The 20,619-nt window shown below is 32.7% G+C and overlaps 1 protein-coding gene across 2 annotated transcripts in view; it reads right to left on the bottom strand.

Annotated features, from left to right (window-relative positions):
- Positions 1–543: 543 nt before the first annotated feature.
- The window catches only part of LOC114341649 (protein unzipped), a 397,204-nt gene continuing 377,128 nt past the window's right edge, over positions 544–20,619 (bottom strand). For both annotated transcript variants that reach the window (XM_050646985.1, XM_050646987.1), the window contains exons 5-6: positions 19,757–20,036; positions 544–13,381 (exon numbers count right to left, since the gene is read on the bottom strand). In XM_050646985.1, coding sequence (XP_050502942.1) covers positions 13,163–13,381; positions 19,757–20,036 — 499 coding nt within the window. In that variant the 3' untranslated portion in view covers positions 544–13,162. The remainder of the gene's footprint in view (positions 13,382–19,756; positions 20,037–20,619) is intronic.

The following is a 20,619-nucleotide window of genomic DNA, read 5'->3' as shown; positions in this document are numbered from 1 at the left end:
CGAATACAATTATATCACGCGACTTATATTATTTTATTTACATCACTTATTTATTTTAATAATTACAAATAACACCAACTAACACATCTAATTTATTTACAACTCAAATTTATGATTTAATTAACTAAACATAATAACTTCGATAACTAATATATACATTTCATTAAATCCGACTCGAATACAATTATATCACGCGTCGCGGCTCGTTCATTGACTGACTCCCTGCTGCTTAAAAATCATCCGCTTATATAGATACGGCTCTGCTTCGAGAACATTTGGAAGGCCTGAGGCACGTCTCCGCCTATCATCGGGAAACTTCTGGATTAGCGGAGACATTACTCGTCGATGACGTGTCGCTGTTGTTTGTTGACTGCTAGGGGCAGGACCGGCCTCAGTTAGAAATTCGTCACACTATATTATATTTTATTTTGTAGAAGTTATGTTCAATGCTAAGGGTTAACGTACCACATTACACCCCCTTACATCCTGGTTACACCTCTGTCTATTCTTGCTGGTTAGGGTGGGGGTAAAAAGGATAAAACCTTACTTTCATATATTTAATAATGAATATCTAAATAATACAGGAATGTACAATAATAATTAAAACAAACAAACATTATACTCTTTACACAAAAAGTTTTCAGTCCAATATTGAATCACAAAGAACGGTAGCTGCTGTTTATCCCTTAAAAGATATTGTCACTATTTCTTATAGAAAAGCAGAAATAGATGTTGATATAGATTACTTTCTCAAAAATAATCGCGAAGTTATATTTTAGAGAACAATTAGAAGCCGTATGACAAAAAACAAAATCAGACATTCTTCTAATAACAAAATTGTTTTGGGGTATATTCTAAAGGACATCTAGTATGTGTTGTGTGAAGAATCATTTTAAATTTACCTATCTGTTTCTCTTTTTACCTCCTTTTTATCTGCAGATATGTAATCCCAACTGTCGACCCCTGAAAAGGGAAAAGCTGAGGAAAAAGAATTGTCATTACCTTATCTGCATTAAGTCATGTTTGTTTTAGTTTTAATTCGATGCTTCACACAGCTAAAGGCTAGTGGCATAATATGCAATGCCATATGTCCACCAACATGTAGCAAGCTATAACAATAATAGCCAGAAGTCAAGCAATAGTCTGATTTTGTAGTTTGTTATTAGATATGAAAACATCATAATCTTTTTGGTTAATATATGATGCTGGAAAAGATTTGTTTCAAACATATCTATATACACAAATTGTAAACTCTTTGATTAGTGACATTTACTGTCTAATACATGATTTTTAGAAGTTTCTTCTATTATATTTCTTATTTGCTCCGTGCATGACTGACGCGACACCTAGCGTAGTCGCCTGACATTTTTGGCGACCACAATTTGACGTTAAACATATATGATAGACATACGACATATTATATGTAATATTTATTTACCATTTTTGACAAAATTTGTTATATAAACAATAAGTGTGTTCGCGGAAAGAATCAGAGACTAGTCCACGACAAGTGGAGCATGCGCACTTTAAAATAATATAAATAATACCGTTGTTGATAGATAAATATACAAGGTATATTTATCAATAAACGATAATACATTAAATAAATATAATATGGAATTAAAGTAAGCATGCATTGTTGTGGACTAAAAGTCACCGACAGGGTCCACGAACGAACATAATGACACTGACATTACAAAAATTCGCCAAAATTGTCATATTTCGGCGCTACGGGCGCTGACATAGTTTCGTGTATCCCCGCTATGGTCACGCACGGAGTGAATATGATGTTTCTTAAATATTAAAAATCGATACTACTTTTGTACTTAATAAAAAATGTATTTTTGTACGACCAGATCTGAAAATCGAAGGAGTGACCCGCTAATGATCGCCTATGTTTGTAGCCGAGTTATTGGTCGTACAAAACCAAAATATATACCAAAGGCAACCGAATTTTCCAGTTCTACAAAAACTTTGTTTTCTTTTGATACCATTTAGACTAGATGACTTAGTGTTCAGTTGAATAACTTAATGAATTAGCCATAATGAACTATTATTGAATATTTTAGTCCCTTTTTTATAAGCTTATATTCTTAATTAATTTCCTGTTAATAAGTTTTCAAAAGCTTCGGTTAATCTATCTCTGATTACTTTGTTTTCTTCGCATACTTTTGCGGTTGTGCTTACCATTTTTTTCTTGTCGGTGTAGATACTCTCTTCTTATACTTCTTCTGGTTCCTATCCGTTTCGGATGTTGGAAATCATATTGGCAATCATAATCTTGCTCGCTGCGGCTCGAAACAGTTCCATTGAGGTTTTCTTAAACCATTTTCTCGAATTCCGCAGCCACGATATTCTCCTTCTACCGGGTCCTCGCTTACCTTTGACTTTACCTTGCAATATGGACTGCAGTAGGGAGTAATGGTGCTGATTTCTCATAACGTATCCCAGATACTGCAATTTTATGCGTTTGATGATAAACATGATCTCCGGTTCCTTCTTCATTCTTCCTAGTTCGTGATCCTTGATGTCCATGATATTCTCAGCATTCTTCTATAAAGCCATATCTCAAATGTTTCAATTTTAATAGTGGCGTCTGTAAGCCTCCATGCCTCCGCTCCGTACAATACAAAGAAAACGTAACATCTCAAAGGATCCAGGATCAAGGATCAAGAGTGAGATAATCTCACTCGGTCTAATCGTTAACTACAGGTCTACCCCTTTAGTTAGCAGAGCCAGCCACAGTGTAACCACTACGAAAACAGATTTATTGAGATTTACGATTAGTTTGAGCCAAGAAGTTCTTCTGTCCCGAATCCAAAATTGTCTGTCTGTAGGGGTAAGGGTAAAATTAGGAGGGTATGAAATGGTACTAATGAACAGGGCTGGCTTGAGATTTATTTAAATTAATGGTTGTAATAAGAGATTTAATGCAGTAAAAAATATAAGAATATTTTTTTGCATGTGAACAGGGAACACATAGCATAGTATCATAAAGAAGTTCTAATTATCTTTCAAATCAATTTCACCGATGTTTACATATAAAAAAACGAATATACGGATGGGGGCAATGCATCCCGCACCGTTGTTTACGTAAGAATCTAGGCACCGTCTTACGAGGGTTAAGTGAACATGTTCTTCTTCTACGGCACTACAGCCCAAATTGAGCCTTGGCCTTCTTTATTTTTTGCCTCCACCCTTGCTTGTCTGTGGCTGCTCTTCTCCATACACGGATTCCTAAAAGGGCTTGTGCGTCGCTGTTTACTGTGTCTTCTTGGCTTTCCAGCCGGTCTCTTTCCCTGCATTCTAGCATTCAGTGCTCTTTTTGGTAGCCTATCCTCTCCCATTCTTATCACATGTCCGGCCCATTGCAATATTTGTATTCTAATGAAGTCTGATAGGGGTGTTTCCTTATAAAGTTGATAAAGCTCGTTGTTGTATCGACTTCTGAAGATTCCGTTTTCCCTCACAGGTCCTAGTATTCTCCTCAGTACTTTCCTCTCGAATGTGTCGAGTTTGTTTTTGGATGTTTCTTTCAGGACCCATGCTTCACTGCCATAGCATGCTATTGGTCGAATTAAGGTTTTATAGATTCTCATCTTTGTATTTCGGTGGACACTTTTAGACCGAAATATATGGGAGAAGGCCAAATAAGCTCTGTTTGTCTGCGTTATTCTCTTTCTGCGTATTTCTCCATCTTCTGATCCATCGGCATATAGTTCTACTCCCAGGTATGTAAACTGTTCAACCGTTTCAATGTCATCTTCATGTATAATGTTTTGTGGGACGACTATATTTCTTCTCGTCTGTATCATTATTTTTGTTTTTTCTGTGAATTTCCAGACCTAGCCTTTTTGTTTGCTTTTTTAACTCTGCGTATGTTTCCTGTGCTCCTATTGATGTTCTACTCGTAAAATATTAATATGTCTGAAATCCGTTTATCTGTCATCTATATAACCAGTATCAAAACAAAACGCCTTTGGTACTTACAAGACTGATCGCTACATAAACACTTAAATATTCCATCAATATTCGCGAACCTGCATATTGCAACGACAAATATGTACACTACGTAGTTTTTGATCATAAATTGATTTGGCAATAAGACAGTTTTTTTTAATGGTGGGAAGATTCGTGAATATCGACCGTGCTTCCAGATGGGCTATCAAATGTTTGTACCTTCCATTTAAAATACTGAATAAATATAACATCGTCATTTTTAGCAAAAATATATGCCACATGCTAAAATCTACCTTTTTCTTTTGCAAAATATATAATGTTCTTGCTAAGAATTCAATTCTCTTTTCTTCCTATACATGACATGATAAGAGCTGCATACGTCTTACAACCAATGTTTCCATTAAGGTAGTACGTCTACGAGACGGATTAATGTAAAAACTATTCAAAATTTATTTATTGGAACTAGAGTACCTATTTTTAGAGAAAGTCTAATTTTCTTTGTTGTTATGTGCTGATATGTGTTTGGTTTGGTTATTTTAACCGACAATGTAGATATCTTTGACTGATACTTGTTTATATTTAAACTAGTTAAAATTCTAGTCTGTTATGATGTTGCAATGATAAATACAACAAGAAACATCTATTTACACAGGTGTTCAACAAGTACCGAAAATAATAAAAATATCAAGATAGAAACAAAATAAACAACAATTAACTGTAGCGGTAGAAAACAATAATATCTTTTGTTATCTGAAAATCTCCCTATCCATTTACACCCCGTAGGCAGGTGTTTGAATCAACTTTCTGATTGATTTCGCAAAATAAGCTATACAATTGATTTTTGCTATAGTTCTTCCACTCTAACTTTTCCCATGCGTCACGATTCATTTTCAAACAAGTTGAATCAAAAATAAAGTGAAACGTACGTCGATGTGTGGTATTGATACGTACTGTCAGAGTGTTAGTGGTAATAATTAGGAAATCGCTATTATTTCGTGAACGTATTTTATAAAGTTAATTTATTGAAGTGTTTAATCTTTTTTCACTATTGAGGAGATTGATGGACTTCAACATTAAACAGCTTGAACACCATACAGATTATTACGAATATAAAGATAAATATAGAAATTAAAAAAAGTCACAACAAAGTTACTATTGTTAAGAAGATTGAATGTTGTCTAAGGTTGAGAAATACAAAACTTTCGAGTAAATTACATAAAAAAAACAATTAATATTTTTAGTATATCAAACCTTTGGAGAAACAGTGATACAAATGCAAATTTTTCACAAATTGAGTTATAAATTCCACTTGTCTTTGTCTGGGGACCCCAAAGTCAGTATTGCAACTCTTTCTTTATTTAACTGAAATAATATATTTATTTTTTCGTAAATATAAAACCAAATGGTAGGGGAGCAAAGTATGCTAAATGTGCAGTCACTCGAGCGCTTTGGGGACCTATTGGGTTGTGATTATTAGGTCCTAAACCTAAAAAGTAAAATTTTCCATTTTGGTGGGGACTTCCCATTTTTTAATTTAATTTTCCGTTTCCAACAATCGTTTTTTCCGATTATAGCGCCATCTATCCATAATTCAAAAAAATGTTTCGAATAAAAGTTGCCTATTTTTATGCAAAGAATCCAAATCTGTAATAAAAAATGGGGGCTCCCATTTAAGATTTTAAAGTAACCCCCCACCCCACTTCCGTGGGGGGTCGTGTTTGGTATCTTTCGATAGATTTTTGAAAACTATTGAACACGAAGTTTTTAGTTTTTCGATCTGACGTTCATTTCGCGAAATATTCGCTTTTTCTTTTTGAAATTTTTTGACTCGCCCATTTCTGTACGCCCCGCTCAAATCGTCAGATTTTTGAAACATACTCTCTTTTGCTTGTAAAATTAACTTACCTTATCTTAATCTGACAATTTCTAGTATTTTTAAGGATAGATTTTTTTTTTTCGGGCCAACCTGAACGAACTCCCCTGTGTTAAGAGCCAAGATATGGTAGAAGTACATCTGCAGGGTACCACGTTTCTCCCCATATGATAATCTGACGCGCTCGAGTAACTGCAAAATCCCCGCTTGGGCTCCCCTACCAAAATAAACTTTATTGATTTATAAAACCAAATAAACAACAAATGCAAATAAATAAAAAAACTGTCACTGTCATTGAATTATAAACGTCAAAATTCATAAGCTATCAAAGACATTCGATATTATTTGTCCTTGTTTAGCTTATTGTGATTTCTATGGAAAAGCGGCTTAATTTTGCGATACTAGTTTCTGTGAGTTAAAAAGAGACCTAGTATAAAAAGTAGTTCGTGAATAATTTCGTGCATGGGAAAGTTAGACTGGATGTACTTTATATAACATAAAATGTATTTTTTAACCAGTAGAACATTGGTTTTTAGATTAATACGTTAACATACGATCACTATCATATTATACGAATTGAGATCTTTTTGTATTGCACTATCAAAAAATAATAATATCATTGGGGTATAAAAGCCAATACCTACTGAAATGCTGAATTTCGTTGCGGACAAAACACCACAAAACTATAAATATATATGTATTCCTCTTTTGTCATATATATCAAAAATATTTCTATCTGTGCTTTCTTCAATTGAAGTCTCTTGAATGAAATTTTTAGTGTGCATGAGTACTCTGTTTTGTGTTGTAATAAATGCCTGTTCTGAAATGTATTTTATGCTTCACTTTTTTCAGTGTAGGATTTCTAAAATACACCAAATATTCAGTAAAAAATTTTTTGGCTAAATATTTTATCTGTAAAACTTATGTTCAGTAGTAATAAGTCTTTTTTGATTGATCAGTGTTTGATTTTCGTATGTTTCAGTAGGATTTCTAAAAGATTCGTTCTACTTGTTATTTGTGATATTTATATTAAAAATCAAATGCATTTTTAGGCCTAGTTCTAACCGCTTTTCTAAATAATTTTTAAATCGCCAAATTACGGGAAACATTGTTAAAGTTTGTTTAGCAGTAAATTGTTGACTTCAAATAGTACCGACTATTAACATCTTAGGTTAACCGATAATAGTATAAAAGGCCCGGTTTCAGGTAAAACTTAAATATGTTTGAATGTTTGTTTTTCGATAATCTTAGCAATTAAAATATATTTAATTTATTTTAAAACTCATTTGAAAACATTAATTTCGGGTATATAAGGCAAAGCAATATATTTTACATCCTTTTTTTTTTGTTTTTGTAGTCGTAATTATTGTAAATTTTGTGGATCCTTTGCTTTATTATAGGGGCCATTAGACGATTGCGCCGTTAGTACCTGTTGTAATCCGGTCTCGATAAAGGGTCTTATATGCTGTAGGCACGATTGCGCCGGTGGCAGATTTAATCCTTGGGTACGGGACGAAGTTTTTATTACGCCCATCCTAATATTTTGCACTTTATATTATGTTTTAATAAAAAATCAAACCAATCTTTACGTTAAAGTAAATAGTATTTACCCAAATATAATTTCGAACAAAAAATATAAAGAACACTACTTATTTCTTATTATTAAGAAGTTATTACGAGCATTAATTGAAAAACAAATGTAAAATAAGTAGATGGGATTTTTTAAAGTCAGCTTCATTTCACTACCGTAGTAAAATGCAGTTTTAATTTAATTAATTAGGTGTAGATACGAGTATACATAAGTCCGTATGTGTAATTGTATATTTTTGAAATTAATTCATATAGTTTCTTAACCTTCGGATGACCAATCGGGGGAAATTGTGACCCCAGCGTATGTTTTTCTTTAATGAATTCAAAAGTATTTTTAATTTTTAACTCATTATTTTTTTATTTGACTTTAATATCATTCTAGATATCCTCATATTTTGAAATAAAAAAAATTCCCTATATTTTACGAATAAAAAATATATTCTGAGGTTGATGTTTAGTAAAATAGCCTCTATTATGTGTAATTACAAGTAGTTTTACGCTAATGACGTCGACTTTGCAAAGTAACAAGACACTTACTCAACATACACACTACACATGACACTAATACTCATGTTGTGACTGGCTGAATGACATAAAGCCCATACCAGAAAAAAAAATTAAAAATTAAAAAAAAAAACTTTCTTTTTTTGTTAATTGTCATTTTTGACCTGCGGTCATTTGCCCCCCCCCCCCCTTGGTCATCCGTGTAACAAAAAAAGGTTGGTCATCGAAAGGTTAATATATTAAGGTACGGTAGTACAGCCACAACCAACAAGGAAGACATTAAAATATTACAACACCACAGGAGATGTCGAAATCATACTCTGGGATTAGCGACTATCTGAATTAGTTTGGTGCAATCGTGCCCTCAGCTGAACGTACCTCGGGTAAAATCGGCGCAATCGTCCCATACCCATTATAGGAGTAACGTCTAGTCAGTGTTAATTGTCAAAAGACCAACTCTGTCTACCTCGTTTGCTTATCGCTCCGGACCGGTCTTAACAATGGGCCAAGTCAGATAAATTTAATAATATTTACGACCGCACTAATTGAAGTCAACCATTTACTACTAAGTTTATACTTTGTTTACTATTGAATTTTGACGTTTATCATTTTTAGTGACAGTGACATTAGCGCATTTGCTGTGTTTATTGGAATTTATAACTTACATTGTGCTTATTTTATAAAGTTATATTGTGTTAAATATATTATATTACATTATATTATAATGCTAAATATAAAATGTACATTAGGTATAACTTTATAAAATACGTCCAACAATAATAGCCATTTCCTATTTATTAAATTGACAGTATGTACCTACAAATTTGTGATTATAATTTTTCGGAAACGAATAAAACTTGAATCAACTATTTCTTGTTGTATTTTTATACTACATAAGACAGCATTTGCGACAGCAATTATTCAGACGCGCACAACGTCAGACGGTAAACAACATTTATTTTTGTGAATTACAATTTTAATCTCGAGCAGTTCATAATTAGATTATTTTACTCATTAAAATAAAAAAAGGTCGTAGAAAAAGTATAGTATTCTACTCGCATGTAATGGCTCTGATGAATTACGACACTCGCCTTCGGCTCGTATCGCAAACTTCATCATTGTGAGTAACAGTCATCATTACATGCTCGTTGAATAATATGCTATTGTTACTTCATCATAAGAACATTTTACAATGTTATCCCGAGGTGTAAGCTTTCGTAGGAAATAAATGAACATTCAGTATACAAGTCATAGCAGACATTTTTGTCAAGTGACAAAATATGTCCATACAAACTGAAATTAGCTAATGTCTTCATCATTAAAATTCCAATAAGTGGCGCAAATGGAAACAATTGTCATAATACACATTTTTTAATCCGTTTCTGTTATGTAGTTTGATTGCAAGCAGATGCATAATAATATATAAATATAGCACTCAGTAATTTGTTTTTTGATAATTATGTTGCGTCATTTTTGATATTCTTTTAAATGAAGGCGCACATGAAGAAATCATATGCGTTAGTTCTGGCTAGAATGCAGAAACGTCCGTGCTCGAAAGAGTAGGCAGAAACGCATTAGAGAATCGCGGAAAAGACAGTGGAATACTTAAGATTCTCAATAAAAATTGAATCAAGTCCTCGTCGCGTTCGCGACTTAAAAATGCGTTCATGAAGATTAAAAACAATGTAAAGAATCTGAGCTAGACTAGTCCGCGAAGAGTCGAGTCGCGTCCGCGAATCTCTAATCCGTTTCTGCTCTTAAATATAGTAGCTGCAGGCAGTGGCGTACCGATAGATCAGCGGGCCATGGTTCCAGTTGAGATGCGAGCCCAATAAAAACTCACATTGTATAACACGAGTATCGAGCATCTAACCTATTGTATTGGGATTATTTTTATGACCCACCGTATAAAACTTGCATTGAATATCTCAGTTTCCGAATTTTTACAACTTTGTAGTTTACCTACAACTTTTTCATGGATCGTGCTAATATAAAAAATACAAGTGTTTGAGTTAGCACGTGTAGGCAGGCACAGGCGGTTAGTATTTAAACAAGGACTTCGGCTAGCAGGTAAAACAAGCAAGGAACCTTACAAAAGCGTTCCCTGTGTTTCTTAATAAATTTTGATTTCAAATTTTTTGATAAATAGTTATTCTTCGTTTTTATTAATAAGTACCTACACAAAAATTAAAATTTATTAAGCAGTTACATTTCGTAGTGTACTTGTGTAGTTCAAAATGTCCCCATCAAATTAAAAACAAAAGAAGCCAAAAGCGCTTTAGAGCGGGCCCCTGCGGGGCTAGAGCCTTGGTTCCGCGGAACCGTGCGCAGTACGCCACTGGCTGCAAGTACCCATCAAATATCCGGAAATATGCAGTACTAACATTTACTTTTCGAATTGTCCCATCGTATGTTTTTTGCAGTTTTTTATTTTCATAAAGTGAATTACATATTGCATAAGTGTTTGATTACTTTTTGATAGCTTTAATCACATTACCAAAACGACCTCATTGGTTAACCTGAATTGGACGTGTTGTAGCATTATTATCACCATATTTCGGCATTACTCTTACGTCCCAACCACTTCCTCCTATATACAAAATCTATATACATGTAACTCTAAAAAAATAATTGAGAACGATACGACAAATATTCAGTAAATATAACAACAAAAAATACGTAAATTACTTTGCATGATAATTATAGCCCCTTCTTGCTAGTGAAATGGACTTCACAAACTTTCCAATCGGTGTTTTGTAGTTGTTCACATTGATACGATAAGTTTTTCGTATAATTAATTGTGTACAACACCAAAATGAATTCAAATCCTAAATATATCTCTAATATCTAAACATTATAATATTTTTTAATAATCCACAATAGGGAACTTGCACATTTTTTTTATTACATAAAATGTTCAGTTTTTTTAAAAATGAGATTTCCAAAATTTCACGCTTCAAAAACTCAAAATAACTTAAAAATACAAATTTAAAGTCTTCTGCGGTATAAAACAGTTCAAACGATCCGTGACGTCATATAGTTTTATTATATAGTTATGATTATGGTTATATTTAGGTATCTTCTTCTTCTCATTCTTTAGTTTATTGGCCTCCACCTACTTAGGTATTTGGCCGGCTCATCGACGCGGAATAAGGGAAAAATATTTATATTCTAATGACATTTATCGTATGTCATTGCAATAATATATGCCAGTTTGTTGAGATTGGAGTTTGATACAGTTTTTGAAGGAAAGGAAAGAAGGTTTACTATGGAAAATAAAACCATTTTGTAAAAGTACAAGTTTTCTATGAATAGTTCAAACGATCAAAAACACTAGTGACGTCACATATGTAACTGTATTTTCTACTGACGTTTATAATGTCTAATTTAAAATTATATACAATTTTGTTAACTTTGTTGGTGCAGAATGTAAACATATAACCGGACGACGTCACGACGCGTTTTGGGCTGGCTGGTATACTTTGAATTTTTAATCGTCTTTAGGGGCCAAACGAAATGCAAAAAAAACTTTTTTATCTTTGATACATGTTTTAAATTATGTTCTGTTGTGATTTATAACATTTTTTTTTCGAATTTAAAATTTTATGCAAGTTCCCTATTTACATTGAAGGATAGGGATACGTCATACTTTATATTGAAATGCCAAAACTACATAACGGTTACATGTCAATAGTCGAATTATTTTATTTTATGTATCATATACATACCAATGTTCATCTATAGGTATAGTACTACTAAGTTTATTGCTAAAAATATATTTGCATGTTATACAGTTATCCCATGTGTCACTAACATTTCAATTAATATTTAAGTTAATTCAAGATCGAGAGAGGTGTTAGACAAGGATGCGTGTTGTCACCTGACTTATTCAACATTTATGGTGAACATGTCATGAGGATGGCTTTAGAAGGATGGGCCGGTGGAGTAACAGTAGGTGGTAGGAAAATCCCCAATTTAAGATTTGCTGATGACACTACACCTATAGCAACAAATGAGCAAAAAATGTTTGATCTCCTGCGAAGAGTTGAGTACGAAAGCAATAAAGTTGGTCTGAAAATTAATAAAGCTAAGACAAAAATAATGGTGGTCGACAGATTCGACACTATTCAACTGACTAACATGTTACAGGAATACCAGATAGTAAACACCTTTGTCTATCTCGGGTCTAGTATAACTAACGATGGCAACTGTGAAGCAGAAGTTCGGAGACGTATTGGTATGGCAAAAAATGCGACGAGTCGCCTAACTAAAGTTTAGAAAGACAGATCTATCTCTCAAAATATCAAGATGAGACTGGTGAATGCCCTTGTATTCTCAATATTTCTATACGGAGCAGAGACTTGGACTCTTCGCGCATGCGAGCGCCAAAAAATTGATGCCTTTGAGATGTGGTGCTGGAGAAGAATGCTGCGCATACCTTGGACAGCTCACAGGACAAAAGTTTCCATTCTAAACCAACTCGAGATTAAAAAAGGCTGTCCACAATGTCTGCAACGAACTTTGCAATTCTTCGGTCACGTGGTTCGCAGAGGTGACGACAGTTTGGAGAGATTAATTGTTTCTGGAAACGTTCCGGGGAGAAGATCAAGAGGACGATCACCAACTAGATGGTCCGACCAAATTAAGAATTCAGTTGGAAACTCATTCTGCGAAGCTTTTAGAGCACCTGAAAATAGAGACCAATGGAAAAAATTTTTAGGAATATTGGGAAAAATCACGATCCTCAGTAATGGGGAAACGACAAGAGAGAGAGTATGTGAAACAGATTATATTATATTGTTTCATATACTACTTGCTTATACGAATTTGTTTTTTTTTTAAATTAGCACTGGCAATGTTAATGGTACTGGCAAAGCCAAAAGGTTAGGAATTTAAGTTTAAATTTGAATATAATATTCTAATTTATTTCATGTTTTTGATAACAAAGACCAGTTTTTGATGTTTAACATTTGACAGGTACAACGAGTATATATGGCATTCACATGGTCGAGATTGAAAACCTCTTTAAGCATTTTACACATACAATATTATGTATCCCTATTCGAGTTACTAATTTTTGAGATGTTATCAATCTGTAACTGGGAAAATATAAGTCTGAATACCTACTCTACTTAATTTAACGTGAAGTCGGCAGTTCTCTTCTGTTTGATTTTAAAATTTGTTTTGAAATCACTAGCGCCAAACAATTTTCAGACAAAATAAAACACAGTCTCTTTACGTATGTCTAAATAATACAATGCATATTAGTGTAAGACTAGCAATTAATACATTTGAACTACTGAACCGTTTTGGACTGCTGCTCTTGCTCTCTCGTGTTTCTCCATCTTTGATGGTAGAGTTTTGTTCGTCTGCTTGCATGTCGTTTTTCTTGTCACTCGATTGAAGATTGTCGACTTTTCTATCGTCTAGTTCGGGAAAACCTATCGGAGTGACCTACAACACAATTTTTTTGAAATTAGTGTAAGAAAACGAATAATTAAAGAAATGAACTCATGCTAGAATTAGCTGGGACTATTTCGACTATTATGTTTTATATATTATCGACTATATGTTTTAAAACGGGTAGAATGTAGAACTGTCAACATAGACCCTAAATGTGACCAACCACACTATATTTTCATTATGAGATTTTCAATAGGAACGAATCCCGTTTACCTTTAATACGTTCTTCCACTTAAATGTATACAGAGAGAGTCTGTAAAGTTTAATAAATTCAATATCTCAAATACTAATTGTTTTTTTGGAAAATGCTCAGACCCGTCGATTAGTATTTCAAACTGTCCTTTTTGACATTCAATAATAATGTATACAGGGTGTCCCAATTTAGAGATATGACGTCATCGTCGATTTTCTTAAATGGCAACACTGTCATTTTGATAGCTAATTTGATAGGGTTTGTAAAGTTATACATAACTGCAAAATATCAAATTTTTATTCTCTACCATTTACAAGATAATAGAAAATAACAAAGTTATATCTGTAATTTGGAATATATTCAATAATTAAAATACTAACTGTTTTTTTGAAAAATGCTCAGACCCGTCGATTAGTATATCAAATTGTCCTTTTTGACATATAATAATAATAATGTATACAGGGTGTCCCAATTTAGAGATATGACGTCATCGTTGATTTTCTTAAATGGCAACACTGTCATTTTGATAGCTATTTTGATAGGGTGTGTAAAGTTATACACAACTGCAAAATTTCAAATTTGTATTCTCTACCATTTAGATGATAATAAAAAATAACAAAGTTATGAAAAAGAAGTAATCAACTAATAATTGAATTTAATTATTTCAATAAATTAAGCAAAAACTCATAATGTTGCCCTCAATTATTGTCAAATTGTCAATGGGCAACGTTATGAGCATTTGCTTAATTGAAATAAATAAATTCAATTATTATTTGATTACTTCTTGTTCTTCATAACTTTGTTATTTTTTATTATCTTGTAAATGGTAGGGAATAAAATTTTGAAATTTTTCAGATGTGTATAACTTTACACACGCTATCAAAATAGCTATCAAAATGATAGTGTTGCCATTTAAGAAAATCAACGATGACGTCATATCTCTAAATTGGGACACCCTGTATACATTATTATTATATGTCAAAAATGACAATTTGATATACTAATCGACGGGTCTGAGCATTTTTCAAAAAAACAGTTAGTATTTTAATTATTGAATATATTACAAATTACAGATATAACTTTGTTATTTTCTATTATCTTGTAAATGGTAGAGAATAAAAATTTGATATTTTGCAGTTATGTATAACTTTACAAACCCTATCAAACTAGCTATCAAAATGACAGTGTTGCCATTTAAGAAAATCGACGATGACGTCATATCTCTAAATTGGGACACCCTGTATACATTTTTATTGAATGTCAAAAAGGACAATTTGAAATACTAATCGACGGGTCTGAGCATTTTCCAAAAAAACAATTAGTATTTGAGATATTGAATTTATTCCACTTTACAGACTCTCTCTGTATATAGTCCAAGTAATGAAGCTTAAAATAGGACAAAACCATGCAATTTTTACAGAATGGATCGATTTGCTTGAAAATTTGAGAGTAAGTAGTGGATAGTCCAAGGATCAAAATCTATATGATGCCGAAGGGCGCTTTTACCATGGGGGTGGTTGCCACCCCATCTCGGGGGTGGAAATTTTTTATTATATTTTGACCGCAAAAGTTGGTAAAAACGTTCATTCTAAGTAAAAAACGTTCTATACATTTTTTTGATAAAATTGATAGTTTTCGATTTATTCGCTATCGAAAGTATTAGTTTTATGTTGTTCTGAAGCTATTTGTGGCATTTTTATAATTAAGTATTTTTATTTATAGAAATTATAGAAACGTTAATAAATTCATTTTTTTTTGATAAAATTGTGGCTTATTTCCCATCAAAAATACTTTATTAGTTTTATATCGAAAAAATCAATGTTTTTAATAAGTTTTCTGCTAATAACTCCAAAAGTTTTCGTTTTATCAAAACAACTTTGCTTAACAAAAATGTACCTTTTGAAAAAGTAAACAAAACCGTTTTTTAAAATTTTCTTTAAGACCAATAGTAATCGAGCTCGACTTTATTATATGATGGCTCTTCTTCGTCAAATGCTAAATATTGTAGTTTCAAAGTCAAAAGACGGGAAAACTATGCATTTTTCGAGATAATAATAATAATATCGTATGGCATTTTTGCCGGGGAGATCCTTTCGGATAGTTCCAGCGCCAATTACATCTTTAACCCTGTTTCAAATAACTAGTGTCGATGTACACTAGCCCAGGGGGACCGACGGCTTAACGTACTCTCCGAGGCACGGTGAGACGGCTCGTGTCATTATTGGAAATTAAAATGGTTTGTCTTTGGCAGGGCTCGAACCCACGTCTACTGGCGTATGAGGCCAGCGTTTATGCCGTTACCCACGGCCGCTCACCATTTTTCGAGAATAACTGGTTTAAACTAATTTAAAGTACTTAAAAATATTTATCTTCAGAAATAAAAAAAGTCTCTAGCTTAAAAATTAAGTGACTTATAATGAAAAGAATGTCAGTCTCTATTTTTTTCAGCGAAAAAGTGATCGCAAGCAACCCCCTAATCACCAGCCTAATTAAAATTAGTCATTGACTTTATTTGGTCTTTTTCATTTATGTATTATTAATAGGTTCTAGAAGTTTGACTGGCGTAGAATGATTAGTTTTTCAAAAACTGGAATTCAAAGTGAATGACGAATTTTTGTAGTTTGGAAAAAATGGCCTTTTCTTCAGAATACCAAGATTAGCATCAGAGATACGAAAAAATGTTTCAATATGAAATTGTAGCTTATTTAATTCCCAAGAACATGGTTTGCAAAAATTTTTTCTACGGTAAAAATTGAGTGAGCTATCAACAATTAAAACTTGTAATAACATGCAAAAACCACCTTTACCAACCCTTTCAAAGTCACCTCTTTTTGCGACTGAGGATTTTAAAAATATTTGATATTAATAGTCTTATAGATCTTGTAAAAACCTATCAAATTTTGTTTACCAAACTTTCTAAGATAAAAAATAAAAAAGTTACGGTTAAAAAATGAATATATTTTTTTGAAAAAAAAAGGAGAAATCCAATTGGAAGCATAATAATGTAAGTTGTGGTGTTTTTAGTCATTGGCCTTATTCATTCTTATTTATATATGTATTATTAATAGATTCTAGACGTTTGACTGACTTAGAATGATTATTTAAAAAAAAACTGGAGTTAAAAGCGAATAACGAATTTTTGTAGTTTGGTAAAAAATGCTATTTTCTTCAGAATAGAAAAATTAGCATCAGAGATAGGAAAAAATGTTGCAATATAAAATTGTAGGTTATTTAATTTCCAAGAACTTGGTTTGAAAACATTTTTTCGATGGCAAAAATTGAGTGAATCATAAATGAGTAAGTATATCGAAAAACATTGATTTTTTCTATACAAAACTAACACTTTCGATCTGCAAATACATAAATCGAAAACTATTAATTTTATCAAAAAAATGTATAGAACATTTTTTGCTTAGAATGAATAATTTTATCAACTTTGCGGTCAAAATATAATAAAAAATTTCCACCCCCGCGATGGGGTGGCAACTACCCCCATAGTAAAAGCGCCTTTCGGCATCATATAGATTTTGATCGTTGGACTATCCACTACTTATTCCCAAATTTTCAAGCAAATCGATCCATTCTGTAAAAATTGCGAGGTGAAAAGCTACGGTTCCTGGCCTACTAGGAGTACTTAGATAGATAGTGAAGGCAGATCTAACAATTCAAACATCACTTGTTGTCTTTAAAATAATACGGCAATAACAAAAAAATATATAGGTATTAGTCTTTAGGAATACAGCATTGGTAAAGAACGGTAAAACACTAGAACACACAGACCAACCTATTTATCTTGGAGTAACTCTGGACCGGTCCCTCACCTACAGATAACATTTCATAAAAACGAGAGGAAAGTAACAACTAGGAACAGCCTACTCAGAAAGCTAACTAGAAGTAAATGGGGTACATGTCCTGGCGTCTTAAGAACAACAACACAGGCACTGTGCTTCTCAACTGCTGAATATGCGTGCCCCGTTTGGGGCAGATCTGCCCACGCCAAACAAGTTGATACTACGCTAAATGAGACATGCAGGATAGTAACAGGGTGCATGAAACCAACGCCACTCTCAAATCTATATAAAACAGCGGGTTTTGCAGAACCCTCAACATGCAGGCGATGCAGAGCACATAGAGAAAATTAAACAGATCGCGGACGAGCGGCATGCCCTGTACAAATCTCGAACACCACGAAAGCGACTAAAATCCAGGAAAAGCTTCCTTGGAACAGTGCAGGACGAACCGCCTGAGTATTTTCCTCTTCCTTGGGTTCAATGGACCGGCCAGTCTCTAGACTTTAAAACGTGGAAAATTATGAATAGGATAACAACTGGGGTCGCTCCAGTAAAATCAAACATGGTAAAATGGGGAAAATAGACCAAGATGATGTGAACTGTGACTGTGGAGAAACACAGAATATGGAACACCTTCTTACATGCAGAAACCGTCCTCATCGGTGTACCCTCGAAGATTTGTGGCTCGCCAACAAAAATGGAACCGACGTAGACTGGGCCGAAATTTTATGAATGACATGTCCGGACACGATAAAGTAAAGTAAGTAAGGAATACAGCAATGCAAAACAAAAGAGAAGATAACATAGCAATAAGATAATGTTCTAATCTGTCAAACCAGTAAAAGGTACAAGAGATTGGTGATATGTCATTTACGTTAAGAGTTTGACTTGTATATCTTCAACTGTATATTTAGGGAGAGGGGTTATGAAATAGAATCTGTTATCCAAGGGTAAAACACTAATAATGGTCAATATGCAGGGTTGCGAGAAAGTCTGACAACACGTTAATTTCTCGGAAATCGCTAGAACGATTTTTATAAATTTTGGTGGGTAAAGGTTTTCAAATGCGGCCGATATTATAGTGGTAATTACATTGTTGTCAAATTTTCCATTTTTCTGAAAATCTAATGAACTTTCTTATTTCAAATGGAACACCCTGTATATTTTTTGCGCTTTAAAATCCTTAGAAATACTGATTATTTTTAATGTTATATTCCCTATACCTAAATGCCATAATTCCGGAGCTATTGCTACATTTAGTAAAAAAAAAATTAATAAATTATAAAAATCAATTTTTTCGGCCCCGGTGGACATTATTTTAGGTTCTTTGAATCATTGGGAACAAAAGAGGTTTTTTTTAATTTTCCACAAAAGTTAATCGTTTCCGAGTTATAAACAATTTAAAACTGAAAAAAATGGAAACATTACGATTTTATAGGTTCAAAAACACAAGTAAAAAATATTATTTTTGAAACTACGAAGTGCCTAAATTCAAGGTCAAAGCCTATTTTATTAGTTACCGATAAGCAATTTGGTCTTAATTATTTTAAAACATTGTTTTTTTTTAATTATTAATGGCGCATATGTGAGGACGGGCGATCGGGATGCATTAACAACTAAAAAACAATGTTTTAGAATAAAGACCAAATTGCTTATCGGTAGATAATAAAATAAGCTTCAAACTTGAATTTAGGTAGTTCGTAGTTTCAAAAATAATATTTTTTGCTTGTGTTTTTGAACCTAGAAAATCGTCATTTTTCCATTTTTTTCAGTTTTAAATTGTTTATAACTCGGAAATGATTAACTTTAGAGAAAAATTAAAAAATACCTTTTTTGTTCCCAATGATCCAAAGAGCCTAAAATAATGTCTACCCGGGCCAAAAAAATTGATTTTTAAATTTGTTAAAAATTTTTTTTTTAATAAATGTAGCAATAACTCCGAAATTATGGTATTTAGGTATAGGGAATATTACATGAAAAATAATCAGTATTTCTTAAGGATTTTAAAACGCAAAAAATATACAGGGTGTTCCATTTGAAATAAGAAAGTTCATTAGATTTCCAGAAAAATGGAAAATTTGACAACAATGTAATTACCACTATAACAAAATTTATAAAAATCGTTCTAGCGCTTTCCGAGAAATTACCGTGTTGCCAGACTTTCTCACAACCCTGTATAACGGATTTAATAAGAAATTTCAGCACTTTTATTACAGGTTATTTTAGCATTTAACACGATTTAACACTATGTGATGATAGCCTTTCTAATGACTTTAGAAATTGTACTCTTGTTATATTTATGTTTACGTTCATATATTTACATCATATATTTACTTTCTTATGTGCAACATTTTCGAACGACTTTACTTTTACTTTACTCACTTCTTGTGTGGTCGAAGCCAGTTTGGTAGTAGTACTGGATGTAGTGGTCGTGGTAGTTGTGGTTGTAGTTGGCACGAGGGTATTATTATGCAGGTAGTAGGCAGGAGTATATACGGGAATAATCTCCATCATCTTGTTTTCCCTTTTGGTGTCCCTAATGATGAACTCGCGTTTTTCTCCGTCCTGATAGTTCTGGACTACTATGGCTGTATAAGGAATCTCTAGTTCTGTATAGTTTCCTATGAGAGTTACATTTACAGCTGTACCAGCTTCTAAATCTCTGTTAAGATAAAGTTAATAAAGATTTAGAAATTATTCTATAAATGTTATTAAAGTATTAAAATATTAAAATTAAAATTTTAATTATTAATTATGATTAAAATATTTTTAGTCTAAAATTTGATCAAATTTGTCATTTAATATAAATTATCTGGCTATTTATTTCATTTAACAAACCTATTCAGGACTACTATTCAGAAAAATGAAATAATTAAGAATTTCATTAATTAAACGATTCACAGTGGTGAATTTGGCCGAAAACCTGGCCAAAATGCAAAAATTTAAGTTTATATATTCCGAGAAATTTTATATGAATCTTGCTCGGTAGGTTTCTGAGGATCATAAACGGCCATTGAGGGTAGAACAATACAAGCATATCACATATTTTTATTAGTGTAAAGTTGGGATTGAACGAAAGCGGACCGAATAAAATTAATGTGTGTTATACAATTGAGGCATTGTTAGGTTTTCGTTTAAAATTATAGACGTGTATTATTTTGTTATTTTATAGTGGATGCTATTTCTGGAGGTAAGTGGAGTATTTCAATATACTTTTGAGATTATTTTTCCTAACATAAACTTTC

The sequence above is a fragment of the Diabrotica virgifera genome, chromosome 3 (genome assembly GCF_917563875.1).
Source record: "Diabrotica virgifera virgifera chromosome 3, PGI_DIABVI_V3a".
NCBI lineage: Eukaryota > Metazoa > Arthropoda > Insecta > Coleoptera > Chrysomelidae > Diabrotica > Diabrotica virgifera.
Note: the sequence above shows the minus strand (reverse complement) of the source record. Positions and strands in the feature narration are given on the sequence as shown.